The sequence below is a fragment of the Cherax quadricarinatus genome, chromosome 89 (assembly GCF_038502225.1).
Source record: "Cherax quadricarinatus isolate ZL_2023a chromosome 89, ASM3850222v1, whole genome shotgun sequence".
In the NCBI taxonomy this organism is placed as follows: Eukaryota; Metazoa; Arthropoda; class Malacostraca; order Decapoda; family Parastacidae; genus Cherax; species Cherax quadricarinatus.
Window position 1 is genome coordinate 13,432,228 of NC_091380.1, and position 16,267 is coordinate 13,448,494.

Here is a 16,267-nt window from a genome sequence, read left to right on the forward strand (position 1 = left end):
TTATGGAAAGCACATACTACATGGTGTTACTAAGGTATGCCATATGACTGTTTAGAATATGATGTGATACAAAGACCGGGGTTTCCCTTCTTGTAGGAAGCATTCTGTATGGCACAGTACCTGTATATTGGAAGGCTCAGAAGTGTAAAGAGCTGTAATGAGCAACGTGGTACAGTATTTAATTAATATTATGTGAGATTGCATTTTGGCACATAAGGCCTAACATATAATGTTTCAGAGGCCTGGTTAAGATTATATAGTACATGTCGTGTGACACTGTATATGCAGGGTAGTGTTATATATTTTAAGTACACGCTGTTTGTTTCCCTTTGCTATTTTAATGTTTCAAGTGTCTGTAAGGTAATATAAAAATGTATATTGATTTTGTGTAAATCCAGTAGCGGTGTATGTCATGTATTAATACTGCTATAGGGTATATAGTGTATGAAGAAATCTTGGGTGGATTGTACCCGTGTTGAGATATAGAGTATATTCTCATAATTGTTACTTAGAGCAAGTAGTATCCTGCGCTCTTATAGTATGTCATTGTTTTGTTGGTATTTGATGAGGGGGGTACCTTTTTACTTCCAGAGCACATATGTACGACTTAATAAATGTACCTTTGCTGGGGGGGGGGGATGTGTAGGTTTTAATGGTATGTGAGGCTTTTACCTTAAAGAATTGTTTTGCATATAAAACTTGGCATAAGATGTATAAGTGTGCTGGAGTAGATTCTCTGGATATGTTGTTGGTACACTTTTGTGAAGCGTTCCTTTTTCTTTTTTGGATTGTGTAAAGGTATGTTGTACTTTAATTTGTTGGTCCATGTCGATTGGTTTAGTGACATATGTTTGCTTCCATGTATAATGTATACTGTATTTTAAATAAAATATAAAAAAAAATTCTTGGATGATGGTAAACAGGTGATTTACAGCCTGAATGACCCCTAGTGTAGTCGATTAGATTTAAATCCCCATTATCCAATGATTTAGTCATTAACTTTTATTTATCATTGTAAGAAACAATTAATACTATATATGAAGGTTATATATGACATTCTTGACAGTCAGTATTGTTTTCTACATAGAACAAGTAAGTGACTTATAAAACGATGAATAAACTGTATTCAACAGACATTACATCAGATATGTTAGTGTTATAATATCGATATCTTACCTTATTAAAGTACAATTCAAGAGTTTCACAATCACAATACAGCTTGACAAATCTTTCCAGAGAAAGTATAATTGAACTACTTTGAGCCCAGCCAAGCTTATGAATATTAGGAGAGTTAAACTTTTAGACATTAAACTCTGAATATGACATTCAGCAGGCATGTCACGATTATTCGAATTAAACCACATCTCAGCTATGGCAAATACATCAATGTTACCTGCACTAGTAACTAATCTCAACTCGTTCATCTTATTCCTAGCACTACGAATATTAGTGTAAAGTATGTTTAAAGAGCCTCCTTTCTCTTTGCCCTTCCTGCTAATTTCTGTTTTTTCACTATACCTATTACTGCCTCTGTTATTGTTAAGATTTATGATATCAAAGCCTAAATCAATGTTACGACACATTATTTTCCATTTCTAAACCCATATCTCTAACTAATCCTAGTTTAAATCCCTAACAACCCCCTCAGCTGAGCTAGCAAGAAAACCCACACCTGCCCTGGATATGTGAACCCCATCCTTGGCATACATGTCATTTCGGTCATAGAAGTTGTCCCAGTTGTCAATGAATGGTACTGCATTATCTTTACAGTGTTTGTCCAGCCAACAGTTAATACCAATTGCTCTGAACAACCATTCATTTCCAACACCCCTTCTTGGCAAAATGCCACATATAACTGGGCGCCTCCCTTCTTCCTAATTGCGTCTATTGCTCTCCTGTACCTTCTAACTAAATCTTCGCTTCTACACTTGCTTACATCATTGCCTCCAGCACTGAGGCAGATAATAGGATTGATAGCATTACCGTTCACGATGTTGTCATGCCAGCTAACAATATCCTCCAACCCAGTCCCAGGAAAGCAAACCGTCTGTCCCCTACTCCTGTACTTCATACAGAAGGCCCTATCCATATACTTAACCTGGTTATCCCCAACAACAACGTTTTAACCTTCCACGGTGTCGTTCGTCATGACGTGCCCAGTAGTCGACTCGCATTCGTTGGGTGGCATGGAGAATGCATTCGATGTTTCCACAACAGTTTCCACAGCAGTTACTTTCTTCTTCATCGTTTCTACCTCTCCATTCGTCTTCTTGATCTTCAAATTTGTTCCATGCATCTTGGTTCACTCCAAAGGGAGTACACTAGATATTGTTTTGAGTGGCCCATTTGAATATTTGGTTGATGTCCACTTGGAGACTTGCGGTATCTTCATTGGAGGTCACTGTCATGGCAATTCGGGTGTCATCCACAAAGGAAGACACGGAGCTACGGCTTACATCTTTGTCTATGTCAGACATGAGGATGAGGAATTGGATAAGAGCGAGTACTGTGCATCGTGGAACAAAGCTTTTCACCGTAGCTTCTTTTGACATTACTCTGTTTCCTATTACTATTTATGTTCTATTTGTTAGGAAGTTATAAATTCATCTACCAACTTTCCCTGCTATTCTCTTGTCATGACTCAAGAAATCGTAATGACACGATTGTAAACAAACCATACCACAGGTGGGCTTTGAACCCGTGGTCAGAGAGTATCAAAACTCCAGACCATCGCATTAGCCACTGGGCCAGCTAGCTTCAATAAGATTCATCCAACTAGGTAAATTTCTACAACATAGGAAGGTTAGCATAGGCACCACTGTGTCCACAAATGCAAGTTTTTACAGACGAATCTCCCGCTAGCGTGGCCGTGACGAACTCTAGCTCAAGTCCCCTCAAAGCCATCAACATGACGGCTTTCAGGGGACTTGAGCTAGAGTTCGTCACGGCCATGCTAGCGGGAGATTCGTCCGTAAAAATTTGCTTTTGTGGACTCAGTAGTGCCTATGCTAACCTTCCTATGGTGTAGAAATATACCTAGTTGGATGATTCTTATTGAAGCTAGCTGGTCCAGTGGCTAACGTGACGGTCTGGTGTTTTGATACTCTCTGACCGCTGGCTCAAACCCCACCTGTGGTATGGTTTGATTCTTTTATCATGCATTTTGTGTGCTATTATACATACCATGGTCATATTGTCGAAGGCTTTTGCTAAGACTATGTATACTACATCACCATATCAGTATTTTGTTTATCCTGAATAGCATCCAGGACCTTGTCATAGTGATCCAGTAGCTTGGACCAGCAGCAGCGACCTGCTCAAAACCCATATTGCCCTGAGTTGTGAAATTGATGGGTATCTCGTTTCTTAGAACTCTTTCAAAAAAATTTTATGATATGGGATGTTAATGTTATCAGTCTGCAGTTCTTTGCAATTGCTTTACTGCCACCTTCGTAGAGTGGAGCTATGTCTGTTGTTTTTAGTGAGTGTGGGATGGCCCCTGTGTCCATGCTCCCTTTCCATAGAATGCTGAAGGCATGCGACAGGGGCTTCTTGCAATTCTTGATAAATACGGAGTTCCATGAGTCTGGGCCTGGAACAGAGTGCATGGGCATGTCGTTTATTGCCTTTTCAAAGTCTTGTGGTGTTAGGATGCTATCAGAGAGTTTTGAGTTGATCAGATTCTGGGTTTTGGTCATAAAGAATTCATTTAGACTGTCGACCGTTAATCTGGGCAGCTGCTCTCTGAACACTGAGTCATATTGGAAATTCAGTATCTTGCTCATTTCTTGGCTGTCATCTGTGTATGCCCCATCCCACCTAAGCAGGGGCCCAATATTGGATGTTGTTTTATCCTTAGATTGGGCCTAAGAGAAGAAGTATTTTTTTCAGTTTCCTTTATGGCTTTTAGTTCTTCCAGAGGTTCTTGTCTCCTGAAAGATTCCTTAAGCTTAAGTTCGATTTTTGCTAATTCATTGACAAGTACCTTCCTTCATACTTCAGATATATTGGCCCCTCTGAGCAGCTCTGTAATTCTTCGCCTTCGGCTGTATGTGGAGCATCTCTCTTTTTCTAGTTTACATCATCTGTTTATTTTTCTTAATGGAATGCATCTTGAGAAAACCTCAAGTGCCACAGAGTTAATTTGTTCTAGGGAAAGGTTCAAATCCATGTTGTTTAGGATATCTTCCCAGCTTGTTTCATTAAGGACATGGTTGATTTGTTCCCTTGTATGTTTTTGTTATTGAAGTTGAATTTTGTGAAGACACCTTCATGACTGATCACATTTTGCTGGTCATGATCCCTATGCATAAATGTCTGTACCTCTAATAAATTGTGATCTGAGTATATTATCTTTGATATGCTTATATTATATATCAGATAGTCGTTGTTAGGAAAGATGAGGTCTAGAATTTGGTGCAGAGATTTAATAGCTCGTGAGTGTGTGAATTTTCATCTGAGTTGTCTCCTGGGATGATTTCTGCCAAAATATTATTTGCTACACACCTCCATTTTAGGTGTCTCATGTTGAAATTTCCAAGTAGGAAGATATTTGAGGCAGTAGTTGGGAAATTTTCCAGATAGTGGTCATTTTTCAAAAGCTGGAATTGCTGGGAAGTTGCAATCGGAGGCTTGTATACAACCACACTACTTACTGCCAAAACTTTTTTTGAGGTGTTTAGTAGTTCTGAGGAAATGAGGGACTCTGTGACGTACATGAAAATCTTTGAAAAAAAAAAACAATAACTAGCTTCACCCTGTCATCGTGCGTGTTGTCATATGACAGTCATCTGTGTCATCTTCAACACTAAATATTTGCTAGAGTGTTCATCAGATTTCACTCATTTTGGCCTTATTTCAAATCTAAAAACAATCATTTTTTAGTAATTATTATTAAATCTCTAGTACAGGGGATCAGATTAATTCTGTACCCAGGGAAGCCTGGTCAAGGACTGGGTCATGGAGGCATTGAACCTCAGAACAACATCCAGGTACCAATAAGTGAACCCCAGGTAAATGGCACTTATCATTAGTGCACTGACTGCACTATCCTTTCCCACAATTAATTAAATTTATGACATATTACATAAGAACATAAAAATGGAGGAACATTGCAGAAGGCCTATTGGCCCATACAAGACAGGTTCTTACCAAAACCAACCCTACCCAAAGTTACCCAAGAATTTACTCCCGTACCCACAACACCAATCAAACCCAGCCCCTCCTACTCATATTTTTGTCCAATCTCTTTTTAAAGCTACACAAGATCCTAACCTCGATCACCCTACTCGGAAGACCGTCCTACGCATCCACAACTCTGTTCGAAAACCAGTACTTACCTATGTCCTTTCTAAATCTAAATTTGTCCAACTTAAATCCATTATTTCTGGTTCTTACCTGGTTTGACACCCTCAGTACTTTATAAATATCACCTTTATTTATGCCCATCATCCACTTATACACTTAAATGATATCTCCCCTCATTCTACATCTCTCCAGAGAGTGGAGATTCAAGGTTCTAAGTCTGTCTTCATACAAGAGATTCCTTACACAGTAAATCATTTTAGTCATTCTTCTCTGTATGTTCTCCAATGAATCTATATCCATCCTGTAGTAAGTAGACCAAAACTGAGTGGCATAATCTAAATGAGGCCTGATCGTGGTCCGGGCCACAGGGGCGTTGATTCCCGGAATGCCCTCCAGAATGCCCTCCAGGTAGACCAGTGATGTATAGAGCTGTAAAATAACTTTTGGATTTCTGTTACTTACACTCTTGAAATAAATCCCAGTAACCTGTCAGCATTATTTTGCACACTTAGGTACTGCTGTCTTGGCTTTAGATTTCTGCTTACCATGACTCCCAAGTCTTTTTCACATTCTGTAAGATCAAGCTCTACTTCACATAGTTTATAAATTCGAGGATTATTTTGATTACCATTGACAAGTACTTAATACTTGTCCACATTGATCTTCATCTGCCATTTTTCAGACCAAGACAAATCCTCCTCTAGTTTATTAGTATCCTCCTCATAATGAATTGTACAGCCTATTTTTGTATCATCAGCAAATTTGTTCATGTTACTTGTAATTCTTTCATCAATATCATTATTGTAAATTATGATCAATAGTGGGCCTAAAACTGATCCTTGTGGAACGCCACTAGTGACTAGTCCCCATTCAGATTTGACCCCATTAAAGGAAACTCTCTGCTTTCTATTTGTAAGCCATGCCTCTACCCATGTTGGAATTTTCCTCCTATACCATGAGCACCCACTTTTCTTAAGAGTCTTTTGTGAGGTACTTCCTCAAATGTTTTATTGAAGAACGTCAGTTAATTTGTCAGACAGGAACGACCTCTCGTGTGTAGACAGCCTGTACTGTCTGCACAGACAGCCCATGCTGTCTGCCAGCTTAGTTCATATTTTGCTGCTCTAAGATGCTGCCCTGTGTAGCCAGGCTTCTCGGTGGGCACGCCAGCCTGCCTGCCCTTGCCACGCTCTCACTCTGGCATCACTCTTCACTCAGTCAAGAAGGCCTACTCTCTCTCCCTCGTGGGCATGGCCCTCCCGGGCCATGGGCACAACACACAAGCCTGTGTACCCACCACGACTTAACAATAAAATAAGAAGCCTCCGAAGACGTATCATTTACTCCCCGCTACCAGAACACCAAACAAACAGTTAATCGTGGTTCACATTGGTGGGAAGTGGTGGTGGCAGCAGTTGTGTTTGCCCGGAGCAAGGAAGGAAGGGATGAAGTCATCTTCACTTTATCACCCTATACAAAAAGCATCTGTCTCTCAACGAGTTATCCTGATGTCGTGTCTGCACGTTTGAGTATCCAGACACAGGTACAAGCAGGATCTAGCCGAAATTTGCCGAATTTCTTCAAGAATTGTAAGTGGCGTCCCAGTGACCCCATGCTACAGCGTCCCACGCTGTTTCTCAAGTCACATGTTCAGCATCACTTGTATGTTGCTGTTGTTGTTCAGCTCAGCACAGCTGTTTCAGCAAGCCAGAGGTGAGTTTTGTGGCGATTTCTGCGTCCAGTGTGAGTTTCTCCACGTGTTTGTGGGAGAGGAGGAAGTGGCCGTTCCTTGCCTCGCCCTGCTGTACTCTCACACCTCACCAGCCTACCATACACCACTCGCCACTGCTCACTCCCTCTGCTGTGTTTTCTGCTGTTTTCCATGTGAATTCATTGCCAGAGCTGTGTATCCGAGTGCCCGAGGCCACTCAAAGCCACGTGGATCAGCATGCCACGTAGATCACGACACCATGTGGATCACGACGCCACGTGGGTGTGGGCGATGTCACGTAGATCTACAAGCCACGTGAGTTACCAGATGTCCCAGGCCACATGCTGTGGTCTGCTGCCCACATCACATTGACGTCACCGACGATGCTGCCCGACTTCATGACGTCACGATGTCTGCCTGACGTCACCTCGAGATGTCTGCTGGCGTCACAGTGCTGCTGACGTCACCTCACAACATCACATTATGTCACATCGAGTGTTTCTAGTAATTATTTCAGTATTGTCGAGAAGATTGAGAGAAGATGTATGTCGTGTGTTAATTAATTCCTCTCAGTCAGTGTTCTCACATGTTAATGTACCGCATGTACCGTGGGTGTGTATAGTTTCCATGTGTCCAGTGAGGTCTGAGCCAGACCTGAGTACCACCACTGTGCTTAGTCACCCGTGTGACCAGTGCATTTGTCAGTTGTTATCAGTCAGCTCTGAGCCCCAAGCCCTTGTACAAAAAGCTCTTATGCTCGTCGCTCATAAATGTTCTGCAGAATCGTACCTGCTACGATTCCCATCGAGATTTGTTTCACTTCATCTCCAGACCTCCAGAGAGCAGTTATATGTAGAGAAACAAGTCTGGGGACGCTTAGACTAACCTCTCCAACTGCCGAGAGAATGGCACTCGTCATTCTCTCGGCCTGTCGGCAGGCACTGTCACCCTCGTGTCACAAGCTTCAGTGAGCAGCCTGCACAAAGATGATGTCACTGACTGCTAGCTCGCTCACTGCAGTCTGGTGTATGATGTTACAAATCCCAGATGTTTCGCCCAGTCATCTCTGCCACGACTCGCTCCATGACTCGCTCCACACTCGCCGGCAGTGACAGCCCAGCGACAGTACCAGTCGAGAAGTGTCCTCCTGAGTCGCTTGCCCAGTTGCCGAGTTTTGTCGACGCCTCACTCAAGGGCACCAGCATGTCGTGTCCCAGGTTGAGTGAAACCTGCAGCGACTCCTACGATGACTGTTTCACCATTCCAGAGGAGACCGTAACCTGTTACATCACAGCTCAGCCGCAGCTATGCCTCCTGTGTTGCAGTATCTGTCCAGACGCAGGAAGGCGTGCAGTGATGCCCTTCAATGCTCACTGCCCATGACCACGATGTTTAGCACACCCCACATATTTTTTTCTTCCCTCCCTGTAGGAAGTTTTTTTTTCCCATGTCCATATGTATATTTATGTTTTTTATTTTGTGTTCTGTGCCCTGTTCCTACGAGAGAGAGACCGAGTTTCTTTTACCACCAGTATTGTCGCAGTGGGACGACGTGAGGTAGGTGGCAGAGCGTATGTAGACAGCCTGTACTGTCTGCACAGACAGCCCATGCTGTCTGCCAGCTTAGTTCATATTTCACGGCACTAAGATGCTGCTCTCTGTAGCCAGGCCTCTCGGTGGGCACGCCAGCCTGCCTGCCCTTGCCATGCTCTCACTCTGGCATCACTCTTCACTCAGTCAAGAAGGCCTACTCTCTCTCCCTCGTGGGCATGGCCCTCCCGGGCCATGGGCACAACACACAAGCCTGTGTACCCACCACGACTTAACAATAAAGTAAGAAGCCTCCAAAGACGTATCATTTGAACCCCGCTACCATACCACCAATAAACCCATTAAACACGTGAACCCATGCTGAGATTCATTAATCAAATTATGCTCTTCAAGGTGACTTCTAATAATGTCAGCTATAATTGATTCTAATAATTTGCATACTATAGACATCGTGCCTATTGGACAGTAATTTGATGGAATGGACTTATCCCCTGATTTGAATATAGGAACTACATTATCCATCTTCCACATCTCTGGCACAATACCAATTAGGATGGACTCATTAAACTCGCTCGTTAATGGCTGACAACTCATCGGGTTTCGGGGATTTATTTTGTTTCAGTTTATCTATCTGTTTGATAACCCTGTCCCTCGTGACAGTAATATTATGAGGAGCAATGTATATTTAAAGGACTGATCGTAGTAACTACCAGGTGCTTCTGACACCTTGAAGTAGATTTCAACATTCTTTTTTTCAGGAAGGTTCGTATATATGCAATAATTTGTCATTTGGAATGCACAATGTACCAAGAACCTTAAAATACATTATTCATTGAGTCACATTAGACCTGAATGTTGATGAATCATACCAAATAGGAATGTTAGTCTTCCTGAGCATAGCTAGCTATTACTACTGCTTCTGCTCTGCTTTTTCATCAAGTTTCAGCACCAGTGGGTAGGTTAACAAGCTCTAAAATTTTCTTTCAACAAATGAAGTAGTGTGATACCTTCACCAGTTTTATAAAGCCAGTGTTGAATTGACACTTTATCAGTCACGTCATCAATAGTGAACAGGAAGCGGGAATCATCCTTTAACAACAACCCTATAAAGAGACACTGCCCTGTTTGCTATTATTCAACACAATAAGAAATAATTCCTTTTATGACTACATTATGTTAGTGAGGAATGACTAAAAGTATAGAATACAGGCACTTATTAAAATCTAATGCAATAATACTATCTGTATGTAGATCTGTGTATAAAGAACTTAATTGGGTTTAACTATTAAAGCAATTAATACTGAGGAGAGTATGTTGTCGAGTAATAATGAAAATTTGTGTTAGTTAAATAAAATCACAGAATGGTTAGTTTTTAAACCCACTGAAATTGAATCCAAAACTCATAAGTCAGTGTGTGTTTCAGCACTTACTTGTCATGTGTTCAAGATTGCACCACCGAAGTGGCTAGTGTATTGTGGACCCCATAACCATCCAGTGGACGGTAACACAATAGCATATGGACACACAAAAGACCTAGGAACTAGGCCCCGAAAGGGTTGACAGATGTACATATGGATTTATATCTACATATCTACAGATCACTTATCTGTTACAAGAAAATTTAGGAAATTTCCTTACTATATCTCGTATCATATTTTCATTAATATGATATCTTGACATGTCACGTAGGTTAATTTGCTGTCTATCACTGTATTCCTCAATAAGTGGACAAATGTATGTACTGTGCCAAAACAAAAGCATTCACATTGCTAAACTCACAAACTAGTATTTAGTCACTTAGCCATAATACCAACTTACCTCATAATTTGTAATATTTTACAATTAAGAATAAAACTAAGTATGCCCGAAATGCCTAGCCATGTTAAGCGTTCTAGTGGTACACTCTGTAATCACAATTTTACTATATGTAAACCTCACAATAACCAAATTTCTGTAAACTCAGCATTGTAATCCTTATAGAGAATAAACTTTGAATTGAATTGAATTGAATAGTGTTCAAGATATTGACCATATGCCTGACCACATAATCATTTTCATTATTTACTTCTCTCCTAATGTTATTCCTAGTGCTAGACACAGATATACCAAAGTTATATTCTATATTCTACTTCAGGGTACTCTTCTTGGCTAAAATATCAAGTTTATCATGACGGAGTAATCCAATATGTGATGGGATCCATAGCTATTGTACATTAATTTCTTTGTCCCAGATTTTTGAGTATCTATACCTGACTTCTCCAATGAGCATGTTGTTGGAGTCAGTATATGAGTCAAGAGCCTTCTATGATGACATTGAATTAGTAATGATGAAAGAGTTAAGTTCAGTGTCACAAGTTAGCTTTGGCACCATTAGGATTGCAAACAATTCAATTAGCAGTGCGGACGCCCAGTTGTTAATTCTCATGCCTATTTCAACAAATTTATTATCGTCCTTAACTAGGGAGGTGGCAACTAGAACAGATGCAACCCTGCCAGAAGACTCCTGTTTAGATCCAACTTGTGCTAACTTATTACTACCAGCCAGGTGAGAAATTTCTTCTTGATCAGTTAATTTAAAAAATTATTTAAGGAAGGGATTACTGGCAATGAGCTTCTTGGGAGGGACTTGCGGGTATGTGATATTAAATGAACACATCATCCATGGAGGGGTGAGATGCTCTTGTTGTCTACCGCGATACAGTTCATGCAGGCAATTGTAACTGCGTGTTTTCACAATCCATTTAGATCTGTGTGTATTTACTTCTAGACATTTGGTAAGATTCATTGTGACATTCTCTGGTTCATTTCTTAACATTCTAATACCGAGTACATTGTTAATCTCAACAATCCTATCACTGATAGTAGAAATACCAAGCTCCTTCCTCCTTTGAAGATTTAGGACAACTAAGAATAATTCTGAGAGCTTCATTTTGCATTAACTCCAAGAGTCGTAGAGAAGTTCCTCTAGCTACTATCAACATGGGAACACCATAACCAATTAAGGACCTAACATAGGCTATGTACATAATTCTCAAAATTCTAACATTAGCACCATAGTTGGCGTTGTAGCCAGCAACAGCTTTCAGAGCATTTAGTCTATCTTTGCATTTCTTCTTTAGTTGTGGTACATTGGATTTGTTAAAGGGTACATCTACACCAAGATATCTGTAAGTTTTAACGTAGCTAATGATTTCACCCTGCAAGTAGATGGGTGGGGGATGTCGTTTGCTTGTTAATATCTTTGTTTTAGAGGAGGATATTATGAGGCCTGGGTAAAAGCCCCACCTTTTCTTGATTTATTTGCAATCTTGATATTACGATTTCGAGAGAAAATGTAAGTTACTAAAGGAAGGTAAAAGTTGTTACCTGAAAAATATTGACATAAAATAGTTGCAAATATAAAATTAGTACCATTGCGAAACTTGTCTTGAAGGGATGAAACAGAAAAATAAGATAAAGTACTTACTCAAGATATATGTGACCAGAACGAGGCCACAGCCTCCAGCACCAGTAAACAACCGCATCAACAGGAACATGTAGTAGTTAGGAGACACTGAGCATATAACTCCACTACCACCATATAGAAGTACTGACACCAAGATTCCCTTTCTTCTTCCGAATCGATCAGCTAAATCACCAATAATAATAGCTCCCACTAACATACCAGTCATGTACACTGAACCACCAAGAGGACGAAGCCAGGCATTTTCACATGTTAAGTCAAACTGTGGAAATAAAAAATACCAAGTCATGAAGTCGACATAATATATAACATTGATCCTTGGATAAAATGAATACTAAACATATACACAACTTTAATACTAGCCAGCTAGCAAACTCAAGGTATTAAGGCAAGGATAAAAGGATTCAAGTGAAAAGGAGGGGTGTTAATGTTGCAGTTTAAAAACTGTAGTGTAAAACACCCTTCTGGTAAGACAGTGATGGAGTGAATGATGGTGAAAGTTTTTCTTTTTCGGGCCACCCTGCCTTGGTGGGAATCGGCCAGTGTGATAATAAATAAATAAAAAATAATTATAATAATAATAATAATAATAATAATAATAATAATAATAATAATAACAATAATAATAATAATAATAATAATAATAATAATAATAATAATAATAATAATAATAATAATAATAATAATAGTAATAATAATAACAATAATAATAATAATAATAATAATAATAATAAAAACTAAAAATAATAATAATAATAATTATAATAATAATAATAATGTTTGTTACTAGAAGTACGTAATACAACTATTACAGAACTAGCTAACATCATTGACATACTACATAGAAAGCCTATAGTTATGCAGAGCATTTAAAGTGACTTAGATTAATCTTGTCCCCCAGGATGCCACTCTCAACAGTTAACAAACACCTAGGTGAACACGTGCAGCAGGTGAAAGATGACTAACACCCAGGTACCTACTTACTCATAGGTGCAGCAGGTGTAAGGTGACTAACACCCAGGTACCTACTTATTGCCAGGTGCAGCAGGTGTAAAGAAACAAGACCAACATTTCAGTGCAGACAGTTTAGTTCCAGGACTAAGTGGAATGACCAAGGTTCCAGGACTAAGTGGAGTGAAAAAGATTCCAGGGGTAAGTTGAGAGACAAAGGTTCCAGGACTAAGTGGAGAGACCAAGGTTCCAGGACTAAGTGGAGTGACCAAGGTTCCAGGAAAAAGTGGACTGACCACATTTCCAGGAATAAATGGAGTGGCCAAGGTTCCAGGACTAAGTGGAGTGACCAAGGTTCCAAAACTAAGTGGACTGACCAAGGTTCCAAGACTAACTGGAGTGACCAATGTTCCAGAACAAGTGGAGTGACCAACGCTCCAGGACTAAGTATAGTGACCAAGATTCCAGGAGTAAGTGGAGTGACCAAGGTTCCAGGACTAAATGGAGTGACCAAGGTTCCAGGACTAAGTGGAGTGACCAGGGTTCCAGGACTAAGTGGAGTGATCAAAATTCCAGGAGTAAGTGGAGTGAACAAGGTTCCAGAACTAAGCATAGTGACCAAGGTTCCAGGACTAAGTGGAGTGACCAAAATTCCAGGACTATGTGAAATGAACAAGGTTCCAGGAATAAGTAGAGTGACCAAGGTTTCAGGATCAAGTGGAGAGACCAAGATTCCAAAAGTAAGTAGAGTGACCAAGGTTCCAGGACTAAGTGGAGTGACCAAGGTTCCAGGAGTAAGTGGAGTGACCAAGGTTCCAGGACAAAGTGGAGTGACTAATCTTCTAGGATTAAGTGGACCAACAAGGGTTCCAGGACTACATGGAGTGGCCAAGACTCCTGGACTAAGTGGAGTGACCAAGATTCCAGGACTAGTGGAATGACCAAGGTTCTAGATCTAAGTGGAGTGATCAAGGTTCCAGGACTAAGTGGAGTGAGCAGGGCTCCTGGAGTAAGTGGAGTGACCAAGTTTTCAGGACTAAGTTGTTATGCAGAAAGGTGGGATAGCTGGGGGCTAGGGCAAAGGTAAAAGTTACACACATCTCAAGCATGAACATGCTGTCCCAGTCAAAACAGAAAGTGCTAAACCAGTATGTGTTACTTCAGTGGGTTGGTTAACAGAGGGTTAGGCAAAAATCCCAATTAGGAAAATATGTCTATTTATTCAACATAACACTATATACACACTCTAGAAACACCTTAATCCTAAACGCCCAAATGATGGTACACGAGAAACAGCTGGCTGGTGGTCCAGCCACCATAACCACTAGGCCTAGTCAGCGCCAGGCTGTCACTACTCCACTACCAACATTCGCTGCCTGACCACGGTAGTGTGCGGTAGTGCTCTGCACCCCTCTGCTGTGTAGGCGAGCGCCCTTGTCAGTTACCTGGCTGCAGTGGTGTGAAGTGGTGCTGTCACACCTCGGCTAACAACTTAGGTGCACTGTGATCGTCAAGATGGCGGTTAGTCTGAGACGAAGGATAAATACTGTAGGCATCGAGCTACTTAAAGGAACGATAACGACCAGTTCTGCGCAAGTCTTATTGCCAAAGATCATACGGGAGACTTATGGAGTACAAGATAGTGACTTGTATGGTGTAGCATTGAACGGAGGACAACGAATTTTCGTCAAACTGCTATCAGCAACGGTTTATGAATCGTTAATCACCAGGTTTCAGGACGTGAGTCTTAACGTCACACCAGCTGTCACTGTAAGAATGATAGATGTTTCACGGTATTATACGTGGATCAAGTTACGCAACGTTCCCTTTGAGGCGGACGAGGCAGATATAAGGAAAGTTTTTGAGAAGTATGGGACGGTGCATTATGCTCAACATGGTACGTGGGCGGCAGGAGCCTATGCTGGTTTTCCAGAGGGTTCTTTCAACCTCAAAATGACTTTGAGGCACCAAATACCATCCTATGTGTACCTACAAGATTTCAGGACGCAGGTAATGGTAATGTACCCAGGACAACGACGTACGTGCCGCCTATGTGGTGAGTATGATCACATAGCGGCGACCTGTGACAAGCGAAGACATGTGCCTGGACCTGTGGTGGACGTCGCAGCCCCTGCTTCAAAGGTGGCAGGTGAGGAACAAACATCGGATGGAGGGCGTGGTGTTTTGTGGAGCGAGATAGTGGATCGGGCACACAGGACTGGTGGTGAGTTGGAGTCCCGCCCCCAACTGCCTGATCAGGTGTCGTCTCCTGTGGATAAGGAGGAGCAGCAAGTACAAGAGAAGGTTCTTGAGATTGAGGAGGAATTGGTGGAGGTGTTGAAGACGTTGTCACCACCAGAGAGGGATGTTACATCTGAGCGTGGTGTCATTGGAGAATCGTCGCTTCCAGAAAGTCTGAGACATGATAATTTGGGACGTGATGGTGGTTTGGAGTCATCCATTGACTCATTACACCATTCTCAGGTGGAGGTGGAGGTTCATCGAGAGGTAACATCTGATCAAGATATGTGTAACATGACTGTCACGAGAAAGAGGGCGGCTACATCAGATTCTGATGACGTCCTTACGCCTGCACAAAGGCCTGGGAAAAAGACTGAGGTGAAGTGTGAAGGTAGTGGTGTAGGTGGTGGTAGCCATGATAGGAGGCACCGGAAGAAGGGGGGAGGGAAAGAGAGCACTCTGAAGGTGTTGAACGTAAATTCAAGCTCTGGAGTTGTAAAGAGTGATGAGAGGAAGCAGGGGTGGAAACTTTAATAGGCCTTAGGTGTATGTCTGTAAATGTTAATGGGTTATGTAGCGGTATGAAGAGAGATTGGTTTCGTAATTTTCTGAATAAATCTAGAGTGGATGTTGTGTTCCTGCAGGAGCACAATTTCAAAGAGGGTAGGGTGTTGGAGGTGGCAGGATTTCGGGTAGTTACCCTGCCATCTCCCCGTCTAAAAGGTGGTGTGGGAATTTTAATAAGGGAGACGAGCCCGTTTGTTTTGCAGAGAAGCGAGGGAGGAGGGGGAGGGAGGGTGTTGCGTGTGGATGGGTGGTGGATGGGTAAGCGTGTGTCTTTTGTGAGTGTGTATGCGCCGGCAGAAAATAACATAAAGGTAAAGAATGATTTTGTGTGTGAGGATCTTGTGTTTTTCTTAAGTGCACTGCCAGAGGTGGCGATAGTTGGTGGGGACTGGAATAGTGTAATCAGGGTGGCTGATGTGGACCCAAGAGGAGCTGGATATATGTCTGTGGCTCTTAGGAATTTATTAAGGGATGTT

General features: G+C 41.5%; 1 protein-coding gene across 1 annotated transcript in view; it reads right to left on the minus strand.

The window, feature by feature from the left end:
• Window positions 1–16,267, minus strand: part of LOC128706080 (organic cation transporter protein-like) — a 254,773-nt gene that overhangs the window by 111,466 nt on the left and 127,040 nt on the right. Inside the window, exon 4 of the mRNA XM_070104211.1 lies at window positions 12,036–12,294. Within this exon, the coding sequence (XP_069960312.1) occupies window positions 12,036–12,294 (259 nt within the window). The remainder of the gene's footprint in view (window positions 1–12,035; window positions 12,295–16,267) is intronic.